Raw genomic sequence first — 18,667 nt, 5'->3', positions numbered from 1 at the left:
GGAGATAATATTAGTGCCTCTCTCCTGGAAGGATGTGAGGATTAAATGAATGAATGTACTAAAGTTCTCAGATCAATGTAAGACTCAAAGAAAGTGCCATAAAAGAGTTTGTGAGCCAGGCACAGTGGTTAACGCCTGTAATTGCAACACTTTGGGAGGCCAAGGCAGGCAGATCACTTGAATCCAGGCATTCCAGACCAGCCAGGACAACATGGCAATACCTTGTCTCTACTAAATATACAAAAAATTAGGTGAGTGTGGAGGCTCACACCTGTAGTTCCAGCTGCTCAGGAGGCTGAGATGGGAGGATCACTTGAGCCTGGGAGGTCAAGGCTGCAGTGAGCTGTGACTGCACTACTGCACTCTAGCCTGGGCGACACAGTGAGACCCTTCCCTAAAAAAGGGTTTCTGCTTGTTGGTGGTGATATTGTTATTGCGGTGGTTTCTACTGGGAGAAAGCTTCCCTAACCCTATGCTTTCCTGACCAGAAAGCCCTCTCAGAGGAGGTTACTCACTCTGAATACCAATGAAGCAGGAGCTGGTCAAATGGCTGAGGGGACGAGAGAAGGGGGAGGGAGAGGAGAGAGAACGACGGGAGGGGATAGGACACAGGGAGTGGCACACAGAGGCACAGAGGTGTGGTGGAACACATAAGGTATGAGAGCAGAAATTGGTAGAATTCAATCATGGAAGGGATTTGGAAGAGAAGAATCTGGAAGAGAGAGTTAAGGACAGTTGATAAGGGATACATCATAAAAGGTCTAATGTATTACGTAGGCCTGGTGTGGTGGCTCACACCTGTAATCCCAGCACTTTGAAGGCTGTGGCAGGTAGATCACTTGCGGTCAGAAGTTCAAGACCAGGCTGGCCGATATGGTGAAACCCAGTCTTTACTAAAAATACAAAAATTAGTCGGGCGTGATGGTGCATGCCTATAATCCCAGCTACTCAGGAGGCTGAGGCAGGAGAATCACTTGCAACCGGCAAGTGGAGGTTGCAGTGAGTTGAGATCACACCGCTGCACTCCAGCCTGGGAGACAGAGCTAGACTCTGTATCAAAAATAAAAAATAAAATAAAAATGAAGTATCATGCAAAGGATTTTGGATTTTGAAAAGCCAATTTATAGAAAAATCTTTTCCAGAAATTTGTGCAGTGCTTACTACTATGTACTGGCAAAGTTTAACTAAACAAGGAAACAGAAAAATGTGCTCAATGGTCAGTTTCTGATACTAAGAATGGAGAATGAAGTGGAAGGTCCCATAGGGACCTAGATCTGGCTGTAGGTCCATGGAGTTGTGTTGACTGTGACTGATTTCCCATAGCTTCTTTTCTCAGAACCTGAAGTGGCTCCCCTCCACTCACATGGCATAATAATAGCCTACATTCCTAATGGCATCAAGACTGGTATAGTCTCCTACAATCCTCCCTAATGCCATTTGTCCTTACAGTCAGAACCCTGACATTCGGTTCTGGTGTCCACCACTCTCTAGCTAGCCAGGAACTCAAGGGGCAAATCCTGAGCAGCTTAAACCATTCACATAATTCTATCCCCTTTCCTATTGATTGGCTGAGGTATCGACAGGCCCTTGCCACAGTTCTTGCCAGAGACATAAGGGAACCCAGAAGACCTTTGGGAAAATCTTCCTCTCTATGAAAAAGAAACACACAAGATGGCATGGACTTTTCTTCCTCTCTGTGTTGTGTTGGTGTTTGATACCCGGAATTCTGTACCTTCTAGAGTCATCTAACATAATATCCGACATAGTACAGTGAGACAAATTTTTGTTCCATTGAAAATTGAGTATTTATAGCAACTCCCTATGAAATATGTAGGGTAGTTGTTATCCTTTGGTAGATTAGGAAGCCCAAAGAAATGAAGGGGCATATATGAGGCCTGAAGAATGTGCAGGAATAAACCTAGGTCTCATTAATGTGTGTGTTTCCTTTTTTTATTTTTCTTTTTTCTTTTTTTTGAGATGGAGTCTCGCTTTGTTGCCCAGGCTGGAGTACAGTGGTGTGACCTCGGCTCACTGCAAGCTCCGCCTCCCAGGTTCACACCATTCTCCTGCTTCAGCCTCCTGAGTAGCTGGGAGTAAAGGTGGCCGCCACCACACCCGGCTAATTTTTTTATATTTTTAGTAGAGACGGGGTTTCACCATGTTAGCCAGGATGGTCTCAATCTCCTGATCTCGTGATCCGCCCACCCCGGCCTCCAAAAGTGCTGGGATTACAGGCGTGAGCCACCACACCCAGCCTGTGTTTCTACAATACCAGGATGTTTCTCTTAAATCTTACCAAATACAGACCAAAAAATATCAGGCACAGCTTCATAAAGGTTTGCCTTTGTGCTCAAGACAATAAAGCAAGGTATGAAGGTGAACTAAACTGTTAGATTAGATTAAAATGCCTTTTTGCATCTTTATCACAATGTATAAACCATCTGAAGCTGAGTTAAAAAAAATATGAAAAAATGATCATGTTTTTTCAAGATGCAAGATTCCCTCAAGTCTGAGTGACAGAGATACTCCAACAGTAAATAACCAATAACAGAGTTCCCAGCCAGTATGCCCAAAGCGGTGAGGGCCTTGGGAATGCACCCATTGTCTCATGCTTTGAGGAGCTTCCTCAGCTCACCCCAGTGTGCCATACACATGTCACCACTATTTACATGTGCCAAGACGTGAAATACATGTGGGAAGCACACATTTGTCTTGCCATGTCTCTGCCCGTCTCTCTCACTGCTGTCTTTTGCAAACTCTCCATTTCAGTGAACTGATCTGTTCACTGTCCCACAGATGCCTTCTGGCTTGAGGACTTGCCCCTGTGAATCCTCTTCCTGGAATCCTGGACCTTCCCCTGCATACTTAAAACAAAAATTTTCAAATCCCACCCAAAGTGAGCTCCTCCAGTAAACCGTTGGCTTGCATAATGAAAGTTACATCACACAGTTAAACTTATGCTAACACATTGCATATGTTATTCTTTCCTCTGCATGCTCTGTCTCTCCAAGCAGACCATAAATAATCTCTCTGAAGGCCTTTGCAAAGAGCCTTCCTCATAACAAATAATTAATTTTTAATGTCTACTGATCACCGATACTTCCTACTGTGTTATTTTCTAAACTGTTCTATCTTGTCATTGCTGTGATCACTGATGTGATATTGAAGGTCCGAGCCTTTGATTGTATTTTTCTTTTTCCCCCAGTCAAAATGATTTGTATGTCTACAGAATCACAGAAGGGAAAAATAGTATGTTATTAAAACAGGACATTAATGAGGACTGAAGGTCTTCTAAATATTCTGGGGATATAAAATATTCTTACTCATAAAGGATGCATGGAGGAAGTATCCACAGAGGAAGGAAATCTTTGCCATTACTTCTGCCTGGGAGCATTTCCTACAGATAGTCAAATTTTAGTGGCTATATTAAGATTTGGGGAAGAGCAGGGTACTTTTAATCTCAAGCCACCAATAAACCTGACGTATTTGCAAATTTAGTCATAGAACAGAAAATCCTTTGCCTAATCAAACTTAGCTGAATAGTTCCTTCAGAAGCAGGCAGGGCCAAGAGGCTGACTCTCGTGTTTCTGGAATAATGTAGGGTGCGCGTGTGCATGTGCAGTGCCAGATTGGGACCTGGCCCCCTGGAAGTGACTGAGCCAGGACAGGGAAGGGATGTGTTGAATGGTCCGGGGAACAGAGTTGGCCAAGCTCATGGTCCCTTTGAGGTCAGCCCTCCCACCCTCAAACCTCCTCCCACTCCACCCACCCCCAGGAACCCTCCCACACACTCTGGGTAAAACACAGCTTGTCAGGCTCTCACATCATGGCTTGGTGGCTGCAGTGTTTTGATCTTCCCTCAGGACCAACCAAGAAGGCCAGCCTTGAAGCTTCTAAAGCTGCCAGCCTCCTAAGGGAGTATTCCTACATAGGAATGTACTTTGGGAAGCTGATAAGCCCCCTCTAAATATTTGGTTGGCAGCCTTTGAATTAAATTATTTGCCTGCCGATGTCAACTATTAGAGTGCTATTTAAAAGTTAAAACCCAAGGGACATATGTAAAAGGAGATAAGTCAAATCCTATCTCAGTATCAGAGTAATTCAGAGGAACTCTTAATTATATACTTCCAAGAGACTTGTGAGGCCACCTCCATTCTATCTGCTGCCCTTGAAGCTCAGCTGGAGTCCCTGAACACCCCGGTTGGAGGATGAACTCTTGCGTAGGGAACTCTGAGATGGAGGAGAGGGGGCGTGGGTTCAGGATGCTTGGAGGTTCTGGAAAGAACTGAGGTCACCTGGAAGATACAAAGCTACTCTAAAAATGATTTAGGATGGCTTTTCTATGCATTCTCTACTCCCATAGGCATCAGGAGCCAACTCCCAGGATGGACTCTGTCTGATGCTGTAACAGTGTTCAGCTCCCCAATGTCCCCACGATACCAAGCAACCTCCTTCTCTTTTGTCTACAGTCAATTAATCAATCATTGCTGACAATAAGGCTCCATCCTCAACACAGGATATTTTCTGAATCATTAATTTTTGTTTCAGTAGTTGATCCTTGTTTGGAATATAACGTATTACAATGTGGTGGTAGTAAGTATTAAAATCAAAATACCTTTTTATTCATCTTTCAATTTTAATACTTTTAGCATTTCAACCATTATTTGAAGGGTTACTTACTGCAGTATGTCACATTTATATACACACACCATGCACATGCTGCAGTGCTTTCAGCTTCAGCCAGTGATATTTTAGGCCCCAAATGCTCTGAAAAAATAGACAAAGCTCTCACCAAGCTAAGGAAGTGAGCTCCGAGACCGTGCCTTTAAAAATTTTCAGCTGGATAACTTAGTCCTCAAGATGACTAGGTTTCTCTTTCCCCACTCCTCAGTTAGTGTGTAGGAACAAGGATTCTTTTGAATTCCCAGGAGGGAAATGAGTTTAATTTGACTGGTAAAAGTCTTCTTAATAGGACACTTAATACTGTGGCTCTTAAACCTTTTCTTTTACTTAGAACTAGCTACAAAGATATTTCATACGTTTATGTCTCATAATGGGTAATTTTGGTTTGGATTTATGTCATTTTGTCTCAGTATCACAATTTTTGAAAAATTAGTTCAAAGAGAAAAAAAAAAGAAAGAAAAACCATGGTAAACATTGCTTAGTCTCATACTCTTACCCTCTCTCTCTATGCTAAAACAGGAAATGCATTTCTGACACTTTTAAAATGAGCAATCACACGTATAATCAACTTGGTTAAAACTTCCTTCCTGGTAACTGCAACACTTCCTCTGCATCTGGATATGAAGGGAGCCCCAGAAAAGCGGAAGAATTTAGAGGCACACTGGGTAGGTCTGAATTTGTTTTGTTTTTAAAAATTAAACAAATGATCCTTCAGCATCATCACCTCCGCTGCTTTATCAGGTATTGCTTCCTTCTATTTTTTGCTCTTTGTTGGGTCTGACTCGGAATAGTGGCACTTCCTCCTCGGCTAGATTATTTTTATCTGGAACTGTTGTCGGTTCTCGAGATGATACTACCACTGAATGTCTGTGTTTCATTGTCTAGTCCAACCTGTATTGTGGATATTCACAAGGTTCCGGCAAAAGTTTTGCAGGTGCATCAGATTTTTGTTTTTGTTTTGGGAGGAAAAGGGAGGGCACGGTGGCCAGGCTTCATATTCCTACAAGTGCATACTTCAAGATTACTGTACTTACTGTGTTTCCAACATCTTCTCATAAAAGGGGAAAGTGTCATAGCCTCAGCCATGAAGGAAACCAGTGAGTATTATCCTGTTTTCCTCTGCATCTTATAAGATCGTTCGGTATCACTGAGGCAGAAGTTATTGCTGTGTATTTATATGCTGCCTAAATTTGGACATGTTTTATTTCAAGTTAGTGTCAACATCAATGTATCTTACAGTTCTCTTGTTAGTTATTCTATAATGTAGCAAAAGACCAAAATGAATGTTTTAAGCCACAAGAGACAGTTCTTTGGGACAGTTGGTTTCACTTACTAAGTATAACTTCATATTTTAAGAGAGGGAATATTGGCTTTAAAGTTAAGCCAAGATTTGAACATAAGTTTGGATCAAATGAAATGTGTCTTTCTTATCTTTTTATCAAGCTCTCCTTTTTGGTACACATCAAATGCTCCACTATTTCTTAAAGAAATAATGTAGTTTTGAGTCTAACATTAGTTATTTAAGAGAGTAAATGATATTTTCTGAAACTTTTTTTCTTTCAGTGATTGATTCTTGTTTAGAATATAATGTATTACAATGTAGTGATACTAAATATTAAAAGCAAATACCTATTAATCTTTCAGTGTTAATACATTTCAAATTTCAGTTATTACTTGAAGGATTTCATATTGCAGTATGTTCTATTTATACTTAAGTGCTTTGTGAAGGGTAGGTACTTATTGAATTCTGTGGAAAGAGTAAGTTAATGAGAATAAATTTGTGAACTTGTATCATAAAAATGAAAATATTAGAGCAAAAAAGAAGTTAAATGATTGGGGGTCTAAACAGAAGGTCACTGGAATCCAGAAATCCTGCCTTCCATCCTGTGGCTCTTCCACTATTAAGCAGAGACAGATCAAATTAATTTAAATTAATTAATTAAACAATGTTAAAATTACCTACATGTTCCTATTGGGAGAGTACAGGCTTGGGTGACTCTTCTAAGATACTGACCTAATATAGCAATGACAGCCACAATGCTGACAAATTCAGTGATTCAAAATTTTACGTATCTGCAAATGGTTTTGACTGTAACTTTACTAATTCCGACATGTTTTAGCTTTACGAATGAAATGACTTGCTTTCCTAATTAGAAAGAAAAAAAGATGAAACCAAGTGACAGGAAATTTATTAGGGAGTAGATCGTGGGTCCAGGCAGTTTGAAAACAGACAACGTGAAGCAAGGTTGGGTGAGGTGTCTGGGTTCCAAGAAGTGTGAGACTGAACAAAGAGGAAGTAAGTTAAAGGCCTGTTTTCAAAGTGAGGTTTTTTGGCATCTCATGTTGCACCTTGTAAACTAGGACTTGATCCTTAACTGTACTATTTTAGTCATCTATGTTTCAGTATGTTTAAGAACAATTTCCATTCTCAGCCATTATAATGTGTCATGCACTGTGTTGGCTGAGTGTTTTACCCACCTCTTTAAAATTTTCAAAGTATACAGAAGTAGAACGACCAATAAGCCCCCATATACCCGTCACCTATATTGAACAAGTATTATTTAACTCTCCCTCTGGGACATTCATTACTAACCTGTCTGAGAGATGAGAAACAGGATCAGAGATTAAACAGCCCAAATCACCCAGAAAGTAAGTGGCTGGACCAGGCCTCATGGGCCCGACTCCAAAGCCCATGCTCTGAAGGGCTGTAGTGCTTCCAGTTTAAAATACTTGGTCCCTCTGGGTGCCTGCACACATGTACGCCGCCTACACCTCCTCTTTCCTCATCTCACCAGAAAATATAAAGGGAAAGTGCCTTTCTTGTGACAAATCCCTGTCTCCCTCTGCTCCCAGGTCGCGTAGGGCATGGAGCTGGAGAACTATGAACAGCCCGTGGTGCTGAGAGAGGACAACTGCCGCAGGCGCCGGAGGATGAAGCCGCGCAGTGCTGCGGCCAGCCTGTCCTCCATGGAGCTCATCCCCATCGAGTTCGTGCTGCCCACCAGCCAGCGCAAATGCAAGAGCCCCGAAACGGCGCTGCTGCACGTGGCGGGCCACGGCAACGTGGAGCAGATGAAGGCCCAGGTGTGGCTGCGAGCGCTGGAGACCAGCATGGCGTCGGACTTCTACCACCGACTGGGGCCGGACCACTTCCTCCTGCTCTACCAGAAGAAGGGGCAGTGGTATGAGATCTACGACAAGTACCAGGTGGTGCAGACTCTGGACTGCCTGCGCTACTGGAAGGCCACTCACCGGAGCCCGGGCCAGATCCACCTGGTGCAGCGGCGCCCGCCCTCTGAGGAGTCGCAGGCCTTCCAGCGGCAGCTCACCGCGCTGATTGGCTATGATGTCACCGACGTCAGCAACGTGCACGACGACGAGCTGGAGTTCACGCGCCGCGGCCTGGTGACGCCGCGCATGGCGGAGGTGGCCAGTCGCGACCCGAGGCTCTACGCCATGCACCCCTGGGTGACGTCCAAGCCCCTCCCGGAGTACCTGTGGAAGAAGATTGCCAACAACTGCATCTTCATCGTCATTCACCGCAGCACCACCAGCCAGACCATTAAGGTCTCGCCCGACGACACCCCTGGAACCATCCTGCAGAGCTTCTTCACCAAGATGGCCAAGAAGAAATCTCTGATGGATATTCCTGAAAGCCAAAGCGAACAGGATTTTGTGCTGCGCGTCTGTGGCCGGGATGAGTACCTGGTGGGCGAAACGCCCATCAAAAACTTCCAGTGGGTGAGGCACTGCCTCAAGAACGGAGAAGAAATTCACCTGGTACTGGACACGCCTCCAGACCCGGCCCTAGACGAGGTAAGGAAGGAAGAGTGGCCACTGGTGGATGACTGCACAGGAGTCACTGGCTACCATGAGCAGCTGACCATCCACGGCAAGGACCACGAGAGTGTGTTCACCGTGTCCCTGTGGGACTGCGACCGCAAGTTCAGGGTCAAGATCAGAGGCATTGATATCCCCGTCCTGCCCCGGAACACCGACCTCACAGTTTTTGTAGAGGCAAACATCCAGCATGGGCAGCAAGTCCTTTGCCAAAGGAGAACCAGCCCCAAACCCTTCACAGAGGAGGTGCTCTGGAATGTGTGGCTTGAGTTCAGTATCAAAATCAAAGACTTGCCCAAAGGAGCTCTACTGAACCTCCAGATCTACTGTGGTAAAGCTCCAGCAGTGTCCAGCAAGGCCTCTGCAGAGTCCCCCAGTTCTGAGTCCAAGGGCAAAGTTCAGCTTCTCTATTATGTGAACCTGCTGCTGATAGACCACCGGTTCCTTCTGCGCCGTGGAGAATACGTTCTCCACATGTGGCAGATATCCGGGAAGGGAGAAGACCAAGGAAGCTTCAGTGCTGACAAACTCACGTCTGCAACTAACCCAGACAAGGAGAACTCAATGTCCATCTCCATTCTTCTGGACAATTACTGCCACCCGATAGCCCTGCCTAAGCATCAGCCCACCCCTGACCCGGAAGGGGACCGGGTTCGAGCAGAAATGCCCAACCAGCTTCGCAAGCAATTGGAGGCGATCATAGCTACTGATCCACTTAACCCTCTCACAGCAGAGGACAAAGAATTGCTCTGGCACTTTAGATATGAAAGCCTTAAGCACCCAAAAGCATATCCTAAGCTATTTAGTTCAGTGAAATGGGGACAGCAAGAAATTGTGGCCAAAACATACCAATTGTTGGCCAGAAGGGAAGTCTGGGATCAAAGTGCTTTGGATGTTGGGTTGACAATGCAGCTCCTGGACTGCAACTTCTCAGATGAAAATGTAAGAGCCATTGCAGTTCAGAAACTGGAGAGCTTGGAGGACGATGATGTTCTGCATTACCTTCTACAGTTGGTACAGGTAGGGGATGTTGGTGTTATCAATGGAAGCCTTCTCAAAAGGAGTTTATTTGCATATGCACAGGCACCCCATTCAGTTGTCATCAAATGCCCTTTGTTCAGAGCTTCATCATCGGCCAAAGTAGATCTGATGAAGCCACCTCAAAAAGTAGTAAACTGTTGCATGTACATTTTTACTGTCTTGGAGGGTTTGCCGACAAGCGTTTTGCAGACATTAGTACTTCACGTTTTTAGGAGAATTGGCCCTGTGGGAATACTTTGTTCTCATTTATTATTTTAATAATAGATTCCACTTAATGTGCCAAGGCTCCAAGTGACTGACATGCTTTCAGTGTATTATCTCATTTAACTCTTTCAATAACTATGATGGAGGTCAAATTAACATTTGCACTTTTTACATGAGGAAACTGAGGTACAAAGAGGCTAAGTAATGTGCCCAAGATCACATACTTTGAAAGAGGCAGACCAGAATTCAAACCCAGGAGGTCTGCCTCCAAATCCTGCTCTTTTCACTACCCGAAACCCTTCACAAATCCACCACCATATCCTTTGTCAGTCTGGTGTCAGGATTCTGGGACTAGAGATAAAAGGTCTTACTCTCTGTCTAAGTCTATTACAGTTCACAGAATAATATCTCATATCTGGGTAGAATCTTGAAAGCTCCTCTCTGCAGATAGGTACAGGACTGTATGTATTTCTACTCCGTTTCTCATGATGTTCCTTGGGATCCTGAGAGGACAAGTGATTTTTCTAAGGTTTAGCTAAGAAGTTAAAGAAAGAAAGGGGAACAGTTCCCCTGCTCACTTTAGCAGTTCTCAACTTATATTGTACTGCTTGACAAGGGAAAGGAAGTAAAGGAATTTGAATAGAAGTGCTATTTTAGAGCACAGACCTATTCATTCATTAATTCAACAACATGTACTGAGAAGACTGGCATTAAATGAGTAGACACACAAACAGATGTTTAATACCAAATTGTGACAAATACTTTCGGGAAAACTATACCGTATTATGAGAAAACAGTCCAGGGGTCCAAGGTACACTTAATTTTGATTAAGGGACCCAGGGACAGTTCTGAGTAAGTGATGTTTGACCTGAGATCTTTAGGAGTAGCCAGGCTAAATATTACACACTAAACTGTCTAATCACTATCTGTATTTATAGGAAGTTCTGGAGTTTTCTGATAAGCATTTTGGATAGCCTCAACTTTAACTCTCAATCTTCACCTTCCTGTTAGTCAGATACTTGAAACATTACATTTGGGTTTGTTTTCATCCGTTAAATATATTCAGTAGTTTTTTCACTACATCAGATATTTGTATAACACTAAAGAATTTTAGAATAATTAGTCTTCAGTTTTCTAGCTCTCCATAAGAAAAACAACATGAAACAAACTTGAATGAGCTCTGTTGCAAATCCTAAGGCTAACATGAATTATTTTTCATTGTCATGTTCACAAGTGAACTTTAAAGAGCTGGAAAATGAATAATCTTCTTTTTAGAAATGTGTTAAATGGAAGAGGTCAATACATAATATTAACATTGAATTTGTGGTCTTAAATCTGAAGAAGAGTAGTCATTTGTAAAACTACTTGAGACATTTTCAGCTATGGCTAAATGACTCATTCCTCATCAAAATGGTCTCCTAGTTGAGATCTGCACTGTCTTTACAGAAGTGAAACCTGAAGAAGGTCAGAAAGACTCACATCTGGGTTAGAAACTTAAAACATTGCGAAAATGAGTACTGGTGGCTAAAAGACCACATTCTCAGAATTAAGGCCTTTGATGCAGCTACAGTGGCACCTATTTGACCATAACTTTGAAAAGCATTTTTGTAAAAACTTGTATAATTGAAACATGATGAAGTCACTACTGATCATGTCCAAACTGGAAAACCAGAGGAAGAATTGTAAATCCTTCCAAGGAGCCTCCAGTTCCTAAAATATAAACTAGAATGGGAATTTCTTCCGTTCCTTAGGAAAAAAGGATACACCATTTCTATTCATAAAGTGCATACTCGGAGATATTTAATATTAAGTCTCTCTTCATGTTTACATATGATATCTATCCTCTAACTTTGTATATGCTTTTATAATAATCTGAACAATGTTAGTGTTGCTGCTTTTAAAGTTACGAACTATTTCAAACTTACAGAAAAGCACAGAGAACAATGAAACAAATACCCATGCACTCACAAAATTTAATTGTGTTTTTTACATTTTATCAGTTCTTCCTCTTCAGTAATAGAGCTGTACTAAGTCAATAGTCTCTAACATCAGCCAAGTGATATGAAAATTACTAAACACTAAAAATGAAGATCAAATTATACCTAAGAAAACATAAAATCAGGGACTTTTGGACAGAAAGCTCTGTACACACCACAGTGTGGCAGGGGGTAGTGATTGCTCTATGTGGATTGATCTAGACCCACTGTTTACTTGTAGTTAAGAACCTGTGAGACAGTTCAGTGACTTGCCAGTAAGATGCCAAAAAGAGAGGCTATAGGGCTTTTAGGATCTTTTCATCTAACAAATATTTTTCTCCTTATGTGTATTATACTATATGTCCACTGTCCATTTTCTTTCTCACATCCGCTCTTACCTTCCACTTTATAGATTTGTTACAGTGTCTCCATCTTTCCCCTCTACCCCTCCAACAAAACCAGTAAGACCTAATTAGAGCAAATTCCCTCACCTCTTCACCTTTGAATTTATCAATAGCACATGACCGTGAGTCAAGAGTTTCAGCCTCTAATCCCAGTTATGTCATCGGTTGCTCTATGATCTTAAGTCAAGTGGTTCAGTCTGGTCCTAAGTGTCCTCTAAAAGACAGAATTAAACTTAAGTTACTATTAAGATTTTCATCTTTCTAGCCATGAAGTCCCACTAAAACAGAGCACCAGTTCTCCATTTCCTTTTCCCTGATTCAACAATGTAGAGTATAGTCCTACAAATGCCAATGTGTTCTTCCTTTAGGCTGTGAAATTTGAACCATACCATGATAGCGCCCTTGCCAGATTTCTGCTGAAGCGTGGTTTAAGAGTAAGTACTTCCATTTTGATAATAGCATGACATTTTAAGTTGCCAAGAATTGACTGGTAGACCTAAAGCATTAGTCATAATAATTTCAACTTTCTTGTACCTGCCCTCAGAACAAAAGAATTGGTCACTTTTTGTTTTGGTTCTTGAGAAGTGAGATAGTCCAGTCCAGACACTATCAGCAGAGGTTCGCCGTGATTCTGGAAGCCTATTTGAGGGGCTGTGGCACAGCCATGCTGCACGACTTTACCCAACAAGTCCAAGTAATCGAGATGTTACAAAAAGTCACCCTTGATATTAAATCGCTCTCTGCTGAAAAGTATGATGTCAGTTCCCAAGGTATGGCGGCTATATTTTCTTGGTTCTCTTTCCAAATGCCTTCGTCTCCAAATGCCATTGTTCCTATAATTCTTTTTCTTCCTGGAATCCAAGTTGCATCCTCCTGAAGGCACCAAGAACACATTTTTGAGTCTTCTGTCTGCATGGAGTAAACAAATTTAAAGTTCTCCTTTTACAAGTTCATAATTTTTAACTATATATTTACATATTCTTAACTCTGAAAAATTAACTAGCATTATACAGATGTAAGATGTATTTTTTAAGAACAGTTGCATACACAAAGATTAGATATTTCCAAATCTTTACCTTTTTCTTCACATCTCTGAATATGCACATATAGTTTTCAAGTTTTCAGTCTTATAAAATGATGAATTTTTGAGAGGCTATTTTAATTTTTTGGCATTTCTTCGTCTATATACCTCAGAGTAATATATAGAGATACATTCATTCTTCCCTATCTGTGGCCCAACATCTGTAAATTCAACCAAGCACGGATAGAAAACATTTGGAAAAAAATTGCATCTGCATCGAACACGTACAGACTTTTATTATTGTCATTATTCCCTAAACAGTACAGTATAACAACTATTTACTTAGCATTTACATTTTATCAGATATTATAGGTATCTAGAGATGATTTACAGTATATGGGAGGAAGTGCATAGGTTATATGCAAATACTACACCATTTTATATCAGGGACTTGAGCATTCATGGATTATGATATCTGCAGGAGATCCTGGAACCAATCCTTACAGAGACCAAGAGATGACTCTGTATCTGTGTCTGTTTGTGTGTGTGTGTGTAAAGGTAATAAACACACACACACACACACACACACACACACACACACACACACACCCCACCTTCTCTCTCAAGCTGTTTCCAATATCTTATCCCTACCCTAAGAAAACCTGCTTCTGCCCTAGGAAAATTAATCACTCCTTCTCTGTAATTCTGTAGATTTTGATTGATACTACATTAAATTAAAGTCTTTAACATATCTTCCTGGTCTGGTAAACTGTATGAACCTTGAATCTAGAGAATATCTCGTTTTCATTTTTACATACCTAGACCTAGCACTGTGGCTTATTACATAGAGACTTCATGTACTCAACCAGTATTTTAAACTCCTGAAAATTTAAAATGTCTTTCTCCCTTTGATTCTTACAATGCTTCCTCCTAAAAATGATAATGGTAATAATAATATTTCATTTGTATCTTAAGAAAGGAAAACATTTGTACTGACCCTCATTCTGTCAGTTATCCAGTAATTTTTAATTCACATATTTTGCCTTTAGAATTTTGAGGCTGTCACATCCATCTTCTCTACTTCTCTACAGAACCTAACTTCCTCTTCTGAAAAGAAATTACAGAACCCTAACCAAATTCCATTTATTATTTTCCTCAAATGTCTGTTCCTCAAATCAGATGGTAGTTTAAAGTTTAACATGCTGGAAAGAAAACCACAGTATTAATTCCTTAGCATTACCCTCAGAGCATCCTTCTCTACTTGGATTGTGTTGGTATGTATGTGTTATCCCACATATATTCACATATTTCTGTCCCCTGTTGTAGTATGTGCACATGGTTATGTTGCTCACAGTAAGCCCAATGTATCTTACCACGTCATATGGTTAGTTCCTCAAAGGCAGGGCCCACCCGGTTTTCTTCTGCTCTACACCAGAACAAATATATAGAATGCTATGAATAAGTGTGTTCTCAGGAAATGTAATAGATAATATTGATGATTTCTTGAACTCACATAACTCTTGTGTACTTTTGACAATTACAGTTATTTCACAACTTAAACAAAAGCTTGAAAACCTGCAGAATTCTCAACTCCCCAAAAGCTTTAGAGTTCCATATGATCCTGGACTGAAAGCAGGAGCGCTGGCAGTAGGTATCACTTGGATGTCTCCACGTGGTCTTTATGTCTTGAAGATGTCTAACATGCTTGCTGGGGCCCAGTACTTAAAACCTAATGTTTATGCATAGACAGGGAAGCTGGAGAGTCTCTGGATGGGTTTCTCATAAGCCCTTGTCTAATCACTGGTTATGAAAGCCTCAACACCAGATAATTTCCCTTCCATATTTTTTAAATCAGCTTGAGATACTCTTTGTATACAATAAAAATTGTCCATTTAAAATGTAGAATTCAGGGAACAGGCACAGTTCAAGGTCAGGAGTTCAAGACCATGATGGCCAACATGGTGAAACCCTGTCTCTACTAAAAAAATACAAAACAAAGTAAGCTGGGCATGGTGGCGCATTCTTGTAATCCCAGCTACTCGGGAGGCTGAGGCAGGAGAATTACTTGAACTGGGGCCCAGGAGGCAGAGGTTGCAGTGAGCCGAGATCGCACCACTGCACTCTAGCCTGGGTGACAGAGCAAGACTCCATCTCAAAAAAAAAAAACATAGAATTCAGTGAGTTTTGAGAAATGTATACAATTATATAACCACCACCACAATCAAGATCTAGAACATTTCCATAGACATGTTAGAGAAAAAGTTCTGTCATGTTCCATTGCAGTTAATCCTTTTTCTCCTCCCATTCTCTCTGCAAATGCAGCAGATCTACTTTCTATCATAAAATGCCTTTTCTAGACTTTTATTAAGAGGAATCATATAGTACATAGTTTTATATCTGAATTATTTTACTTTCCATAATGCTTTTAAGATTCATTCATGTTATTGTATGTATCAGTTATTTGTTTCTTTTTATGAGTGAGTAGTAGTCCCTTGTATGGATATACCACAGTTTATTTTCCATTCATTTTTTGAATAAATGTTTAACAGTGGGGTAGTTGGGTCAGATGGTGTGTGTGTGCAATTTTACAAGATACCCATTTTTCCAAAGTGGTTGTACCATTTAAATTCCAGCAATGTATACAATGAGTTCTAGTTGTTCCACATCCTAGCAAGCACTTGTTATTATCAGTCTTTTTAATCTTAGTCATTCAAATGAGTATGAAGTGATATCTCACTATTTTTTTATTTGCATTTCCATAATGAGGTTGAGTGTCTTTCTATGTGCTCATTTTCCATTAGAGTACCTTCTGAAAATTTTCCATTCAAATATTTCACCAGTTTTTTTAGTTGGGTTGCCCTTTTTTTTTTTTTTTTTTTTTTTTTTTTTGAGACAGAGTCTCACTCTGTTGCCCAGGTTGGAGTGCAGTGGCATGATCTCAGCTCACTGCAAGCTCCATCTCCCAGGTTCATGCCATTCTCCTGCCTCAGCCTCCCGAGTAGCTGGGACTACAGGCGCCCAACATCATGCCCAGCTAATTTTTTTTTTTTTTTTTTTTTTTTTTGTATTTTTAGTAAAGATGGGGTTTCACTGTGTTAGCCAGGATAGTCTCAATCTCCTGACCTTGTGATCCACCCACCTCGGCCTCCCAAAGTGCTGGGATTACAGGAGTGAGCCACTGCGCCTGGCTCTTATTTTTATTTATGAGAGTTACTTATATAAACTGGATACAAATTCTGTATCAGATATACATTTTACAGATATTTTCTGTTAGTCTGTGACTTGCCTTTTTATTTTCTTAGAAGTGTCTTTCAAAGAACAGAAGCTTTAAATTTTGATTAAGTCAAATTTGCAACTTTTTCTTAAATGGTTTGTGCTTTCAGTGTCTTATCTAAGAAATCTGTGTAGGCCTAGCACAGTGTCTCACACCTGTAATTCCAGCATTTTGGGAGGCCAAGGCGGGAGGATCCCTTGAGGCAAGGAGTACGAGACCAGACTGGGCAACATGGCAAGACTCCATCTCTATAAAAAATTTAAAAAATAGCCGGGCATGGTGGCATGTGCCATAGTCCCCGCTACTTGGAAGGCTGTGGTGGAAGGATCACTTGAGCTCAGGAGTTTGATACTGCAGTGAGCTGTGTTTGTGCCACTACATTCCAACCTGGGCTACAGAGTGAGACCCTGTTTCAAAAAAAATGAAAAAGAAAACTATCTAATCCAGTGCCTCAGCTTGGGGTAATCCCTTTGTCTGCCAAGGCCACATTTGGCAATGTCTGAAGACATTCTTGATGGTTAGTTATAACTGGGAGAATGCTACTGGCATCTAGTGGGTAGAGGCCAGGGATGCTGCTGAATACCCTGCAACGTACAGGATAGTCCCCCAGAAAAAACACTATCCACCCCAAAATGGCAACAGTGCCAAGGTTAAGAAATTCTGGTTTAACTCAATGTGGCAGATATTTTTTCTTAGAAGGGTTATGGTTTTAATTCTTACATTGAAGTCTGCAATCCAATTTGAGTTAATTTTTGTGTACAGTGTGAGGTGAAGGTCAGAGTTCACTTTTTAACATGAATATCCAGATTTTTCAGCACCATGTGTTGAAAAGACTGTTTTGTTTTGTTTTGTTTTTCCTGGAGAATTACCTTGGCACCTTTGTCAAGTATCGACTGACCATATATGTGTGGGTCTACACCTAGATTCTCTGTTCTTCTTCCACTGATCTAAATGTCTGTCCTTGCATCAATACCACACACTCTTGATTCTGTTTAAATAACAAAGCACTTCATATACGTGTGCTTATACAGGCAACAGTATACTTCCATTAACCCGCACATCCTTTGCATTATTTTATTATGATTTTAACTTCTACATATGTTATAAATGGCACAATACGTTACTATTTTTGCTCTAAACAGTTAAAAAATAGACTTCACAGATTTAATAGATGAAATAATTTTTAACTATTTACCTACATATTTACCATTTTTGTTACTCTTTATTGCCTTATATAGGTCCAGATTTCCTTGAGCTTCTAACATCTTTTTTACTGCAAGTTTGCTGACAATAAATTCTTTCAGCTTTTGTTTATCTGAAACACTTTTTATTCTGCTTTCATTTTTGAAAAATATTTTCCCTGAATATGGAATTCTAGATTAACTGGTTTTTTTCTTGCAGTAGCATTTTTTTCTGGCTTGCATATTTTCTGATGATGAGTCTTATCTTTGATTCTGTCTGCATAATATGTCTTTTTTTTCCCCCAGGCTGTTTTTAAGATTCTCTTTTATTTCTGGTTTTCAGCAATTTGATTATGATGTACCCTGGTATGAGTTTCCTTTGTGTTTAGCCTACTGGAGTTTATGGAGCTCCTTGAATTTGTGAGTTTATAGTCTTATCAAATTTGGAAATTTTTCAACCAGTTTTTTCTGTTGCCTCTTTTTTCTCCTCTCCGAGACTTCAGTTACAGTAATTTAGACTGCTGGACTCTGGGCTCAGTCTGGATTTCTTTCCTCTGTGCTGTAGCCTAGAAACAGCCCCCAGGCAGTAATCTGGGGCAGTTACAGGGCTCACTTCATTTGTCTTCCTTTTCTCGGGGGTCAGGGACCTCCACTGCTTGTTCAATGTCTGGAAAGAGTTTTATATATTTTTCATAGTTTTCTAGTTGTTTATGGCAGGATGGCAACTCCCGTAGCAGTGAAGCCACGTGAAAAGATGAGGAAGTTCTTCCCCTGAATGTTTAATTTTATATACAATTACCAGCAAACTGGCCTTATAGCAGAAGCACACACTATCCACTGTCCATTATTTAGAGATTAGAAGGAATTATGACATATTAATACAGCTTCAAATTGTGTGTGCTTCTCTTTTTTTTTTTTTTTTTTTTTTTTTTTTTTGGAGATGGAGTCTCACTCTGTTGCCCAGGCTAGAGTGTAGTGGCGTGATCTCCACTCACTGCAAGCCCCACCTCCCAGGTTCAGTGCCATTCTCCCACCTCAGCCTC

At 40.9% G+C, this 18,667-nt stretch overlaps 1 protein-coding gene across 4 annotated transcripts in view; it reads left to right on the top strand.

Moving 5' to 3' along the window:
- Positions 1 to 5,245: 5,245 nt before the first annotated feature.
- PIK3CG (phosphatidylinositol-4,5-bisphosphate 3-kinase catalytic subunit gamma) overlaps positions 5,246 to 18,667 on the top strand; it is a 43,965-nt gene continuing 30,543 nt past the window's right edge. The window contains exons 1-5 of one of the 4 annotated variants that reach the window (XM_050785225.1): positions 5,246 to 5,348; positions 7,537 to 9,543; positions 12,517 to 12,582; positions 12,693 to 12,918; positions 14,713 to 14,816. In XM_050785225.1, coding sequence (XP_050641182.1) covers positions 7,549 to 9,543; positions 12,517 to 12,582; positions 12,693 to 12,918; positions 14,713 to 14,816 — 2,391 coding nt within the window. In that variant the 5' untranslated portion in view covers positions 5,246 to 5,348; positions 7,537 to 7,548. The other 3 variants (XM_050785224.1, XM_050785227.1, XM_050785226.1) reach the window with 3 other exon arrangements.

The sequence above is a fragment of the Macaca thibetana genome, chromosome 3 (genome assembly GCF_024542745.1).
Source record: "Macaca thibetana thibetana isolate TM-01 chromosome 3, ASM2454274v1, whole genome shotgun sequence".
Classification (NCBI taxonomy): domain Eukaryota; kingdom Metazoa; phylum Chordata; class Mammalia; order Primates; family Cercopithecidae; genus Macaca; species Macaca thibetana.
The sequence above is the reverse complement of the archived record's forward strand: the minus strand, read 5'-3'. Positions and strand labels throughout refer to the sequence as shown.